Genomic DNA, 5,113 nt, shown 5'->3' with positions numbered 1-5,113 from the left:
CTAGAGGGAATAGCCAGGAGGACCCCCCAATAAAAATATATACCCAGGATGACCCCCCAATAAAAATATATACCCAGGAGGACCCCCCCGCAATAAAAATATATACCCAGGAGGACCCCCCCCCCCCCCCAATAACAATATATACCCAGGAGGACCCCCCAATAAAAATATATACCCAGGATGACCCCCCAATAAAAATATATACCCAGGAGGACCCCCCCGCAATAAAAATATATACCCAGGAGGACCCCCCCCCCCCCAATAACAATATATACCCAGGAGGACCCCCCAATAAAAATATATACCCAGGAGGACCCCCCAATAAAAATATATATATATCCAGGATGACCCCCCCCCCCATTAAAAATATATATACCCAGGAGGACCCCCCCAATAAAAATATATACACCATCCTTCCAAGCGGAACCAAATCAAAACAACAAGATACATTTTAAAGAGTTTATTTAATAAAACTCCTGTAAGTTTGGGAAGTTTTTGACACAAAAACACCACAAGAACTTTGGCATTACACATTATTTGTACCAATTGTACAAAACTAAAAAAAAAACAAGCAAAAAAAAACAAAAACTCGGTCTTATTACAAAATGGGTCATTTATACAAGATGTTCATCATAAAAAGTGAAGTTCCTCATAACGTGGAAATAAGTCGATGAGATTGTCTCTATACGGCAAGGTCCCATACAACGGAACCAATCAATACAGTCTGATCGCTGAGTTCACCAGGGTCTCCAGACGGACTCCACGGCGTCCGGGCCGGTGCTGACCCCCAGCGGGCTCACGGACTGTGACAGGTGGCTCATCTTGTGGCTGAAGGTAGTGAGTCCTTGCACTGGAGATGGGGCTTGAGCACCACCGGACGTGACACTTCCATTGGCGTAAAGAGGGATGACGGGTCCAGGGCTGGAGGCGTAAGCTGGGTTGGGGATGAGGAAGGCAAATTGTCCATCAGTGGCCGGGACCAGCTGGAAACCTCCCTGGAAGACCTTGGGCGACACGGCCTCCGCAGAGCTCATTTTGCAGGGCATGGGCACCGGAGCGGAGGCCACTGGCGCCGAGGGCAGCTGGACATGCAAGGCTTGGCTGGATGGAGGCGGCTGCTGGTAATTCATAGCCACGATTTGACCCAAGCAGCTGGAGAGATGGCCGAGAAGACGCGTCCTGACCTCCGTGTTCACCCCTTCACAGGTGGAGAGGAAGCGGGTGACTTCATTCATGCACTCGTTGAATCCAGCTCTGTACTTTCCAAGGACTGAGGGGTCAGCAGTGAGAGCCGCTATGGGGGGAGAAGAAGAACATGAGCCCACTGCATCCCTAGGATCAGTCACCCCCCCCTGCACCCCTAGGATCAGTCACCCCCACTGCATCCCTAGGATCAGTCACCCCCACTGCATCCCTAGGATCAGTCACCCCCCACTGCACCCCTAGGATCAGTCACCCCCCACTGCACCCCTAGGATCAGTCACCCCCCCCCTGCACCCCTAGGATCAGTCACCCCCACTGCATCCCTAGGATCAGTCACCCCCCACTGCACCCCTAGGATCAGTCACCCCCCACTGCACCCCTAGGATCAGTCACCCCCACTGCATCCCTAGGATCAGTCACCCCCCACTGCACCCCTAGGATCAGTCACCCCCCACTGCACCCCTAGGATCAGTCACCCCCACTGCATCCCTAGGATCAGTCACCCCCCCCTGCACCCCTAGGATCAGTCACCCCCACTGCATCCCTAGGATCAGTCACCCCCCACTGCACCCCTAGGATCAGTCACCCCCCACTGCACCCCTAGGATCAGTCACCCCCCACTGCACCCCTAGGATCAGTCACCCCCCACTGCACCCCTAGGATCAGTCACCCCCACTGCATCCCTAGGATCAGTCACCCCCACTGCATCCCTAGGATCAGTCACCCCCACTGCACCCCTAGGATCAGTCACCCCCACTGCACCCCTAGGATCAGTCACCCCCACTGCACCCCTAGGATCAGTCACCCCCCACTGCACCCCTAGAATCAGTCACCCCCACTGCATCCCTAGGATCAGTCACCCCCCCCACTGCACCCCTAGGATCAGTCACCCCCACTGCACCCCTAGGATCAGTCACCCCCCACTGCACCCCTAGAATCAGTCACCCCCACTGCATCCCTAGGATCAGTCACCCCCCCCACTGCACCCCTAGGATCAGTCACCCCCACTGCACCCCTAGGATCAGTCACCCCCCCCCACTGCACCCCTAGGATCAGTCACCCCCCCCCACTGCACCCCTAGGATCAGTCACCCCCACTGGATCCCCCCATCGCTCAGGCTTATTGCGCTTGTCTATAGTTGCCCCCTTTTTTTCACATGTAACGCACCATGGAATAAATGGCGCTATAAAAATGAATAATAATAGTAATCACTCCTCTTTCCGGTCCATAACAGAACCACAAGTCCCAGCATATCTTAGTATCCCCCCATATAACAATATTCATGACCCCAGTCTGATAGGTACCTGTCATTTGGACTCTTTGCAAGTTCCTCAAGTGTTTGACCGTCATTTCTAGGATGTCAGCCTTCTCCAACTTGGAATGTCTGGAGCTCTGGAAGGGAAGGAGTCAACAAGAAGGATTAGTGACAGCAGCACAGAGGATTACAGCAGAGGATGGGGAGGACAGTGACGGGGTCCAGGTGGTAGTGTCAGATCATTATTGAGGAGACCACCCGGGAGCCACTTACATCCTTCTTGAGCGCGTCCAGGATGAGGGTCTTCAGCTGCCCCAGGCTCTCGTTGATCCGAGCCCTCCTGCGCTTCTCCATGATCGGCTTGGATGACTGGAAGATAAAAAATGATAACGGAGCTGATCAGTCATGGGGTCTGCACATCTGGGGGGATTTGTTTTTTTTGCTGTTGCCCACCATGGGCAGATGATGGGCAGATGATGGGCACGGACAGTCAGTGTTACCTTTCTGTGCTCGCTGGCACTCTTCGGTTTATCCGGGGTCTGGGCAGAGTTGGCCGGTGCCCCCGCAATAGGGGAAGCGGTGGGTTTCTCCATGCTGTCGGCAGGCATGCTCCCTGTAGTCCGGCAGCCGGGCTGTCTGTGTCCGGCAGCGGCGGCGGCCCCCTATATATACCCGGCGCGGCTGCTCCCCATTCGTGTGAAACCTTCTCTGCATTCTTTCCCACACTCGCCTCAGCCAATCAGCGCCCGGGGCTCGCCCACACCGCCTCGTGATTGGCCGCCGCGCACCCTCCTCTCTGCACCCCTCCTTGGACTTTCCACCTCCCCCTCCTCCCCGCGCCCGCAGGCTGCCAGTCACGCGTGTGCCTCATACCAGGGATCAGGGCTGGCAGCGGAGCAAAGCGCAGGGCTGGGATACAGCACGGGTCATTCTCCCAGGCGTCCTGCTGCACACAAGGCAGCCAGCCTCCTGGATCGCTTCTTACTGTCCCACTGCTGCAGAACCTCTTAGACAATGTAGCAATGATTTTTTAGAAATATTAAATATTGTTATTATTAATAATAATTATTATTTTTATTTTATTTATTATTTTATTATTAATATTATAATTATTATAGTTATTATTAAATATTTATTATTAAATATTCCTTATTTTATTATATTTATTGTTATTATTTATTTATTTGTATTATGATTACTGAATTATGCTTCATCAAATTACTTTTCGTCCAGTGAAAGCGAGGTCACAGCGTTCCACACCTACTGATCTGACTGCAGGGAATTTTTGTACATGTACTACAGGAAACCTATCCTCGTTACAAAATGGCGGAACAGGTTAGACCCCCCGATCACTATTTAGGGGGCTGCTGGGAAAGCCGAGCGCTGCCGCACTCGACAGCTCCATAGGGAGTGATGGAAGCGGCGGTCAGGCATGCATAGAGGGAGTGATGGAAGCAGCGGTCAGGCATGCATAGAGGGAGTGATGGAAGCAGCGGTCAGGCATGCATAGAGGGAGTGATGGAAGCACCGGTCAGGCATGCATAGAGGGAGTGATGGAAGCAGCGGTCAGGCATGCATAGGGAGTGATGGAAGCGGCGGTCAGGCATGCATAGAGGGAGTGATGGAAGCAGCGGTCAGGCATGCATAGGGAGTGATGGAAGCGGCGGTCAGGCATGCATAGGGAGTGATGGAAGCGGCGGTCAGGCATGCATAGGGAGTGATGGAAGCAGGGGTCAGGCATGCATAGAGGGAGTGATGGAAGCAGCGGTCAGGCATGCATAGGGAGTGATGGAAGCAGGGGTCAGGCATGAGTCGCTCCATTCTAAGGGTAGGGCCGCACCACCAAATTCTCTTCATCTGAGAAAAATGGCCCGATGATGCTGATCAGAGTTTGATCAGAGCGGGATCAAGAGGTGGAGAGGAAAAAAAAAAAGTTTCTCCACTTCTCCATATCAGTTCATGACGAACATCCGACTGCACTCAGATGTCATCCGAGTGCGATCTGATATATGCACAGACCCATAGACATGCATTGCCAATTTTGATCTGGCACTCGAGAGGTCCGAGGAAAATCTGGAACATGTGCGCAGCCCCATAGAATAACACAGTTATGAGTGGTATCCGTGAAAACCACAGATAGCGCTCGTCCGATCTAACAGGAGTGTGCATGAGTCCTAACAGAGGATAACAGCGCTCAGATCTGTCGATCAGTGTGAGACCGGCCATCAGATCCCTACAGATCAACAAGTGACATCTCCAGACTAAGCCTTTCAATATTCTGCATAGGAGCAGATTCACTTTTTCTTTTTTGTTCACCTCTTTTTTCCCCGTCTTGTTTTTCTTAAAAATGACGCATGCGAGGTTGATGAACTTTGCAGGACAGCAAGGATGCTTCATGTGAGCGCTTTGCGGTTTTTTTTTAGCAGCTTCTTACAGTAAAAAGTTGCACGATCCTTTAGACTATGTGCGCACGATGCGATTTTTGCTGCGGATCCGCAGCAGTTTCCCATAAGTTTACAGTACAATGTAAACCTATGGGAAACCAAAAAACGCAGTGCCCATGCTGCGGAAAAAAAAAACGCACGGAAACGCAGCGTTTTATTTTTCCGCGGCATGTCAATTCTTTGTGCGGAATCCGCAGCGTTTTTACACCTG

General features: G+C 52.0%; 1 protein-coding gene across 1 annotated transcript; it reads right to left on the bottom strand.

Moving 5' to 3' along the window:
* Window positions 1-445: 445 nt before the first annotated feature.
* HES4 (hes family bHLH transcription factor 4) lies at window positions 446-3,117 on the bottom strand. The gene is made up of 4 exons (XM_069740828.1): window positions 2,959-3,117; window positions 2,732-2,827; window positions 2,508-2,595; window positions 446-1,294 (listed from the first exon to the last, which is right to left on the bottom strand). The coding sequence occupies exons 1-4, from the start codon at window positions 3,064-3,066 to the stop codon at window positions 738-740; spliced, it is 849 nt and encodes a 282-aa protein (XP_069596929.1). The 5' UTR covers window positions 3,067-3,117; the 3' UTR covers window positions 446-737.
* Window positions 3,118-5,113: the final 1,996 nt, after the last annotated feature.

The sequence above is a fragment of the Ranitomeya imitator genome, chromosome 10 (genome assembly GCF_032444005.1).
Source record: "Ranitomeya imitator isolate aRanImi1 chromosome 10, aRanImi1.pri, whole genome shotgun sequence".
In the NCBI taxonomy this organism is placed as follows: domain Eukaryota; kingdom Metazoa; phylum Chordata; class Amphibia; order Anura; family Dendrobatidae; genus Ranitomeya; species Ranitomeya imitator.
This window is presented reverse-complemented; position numbering and strand designations above follow the sequence as displayed.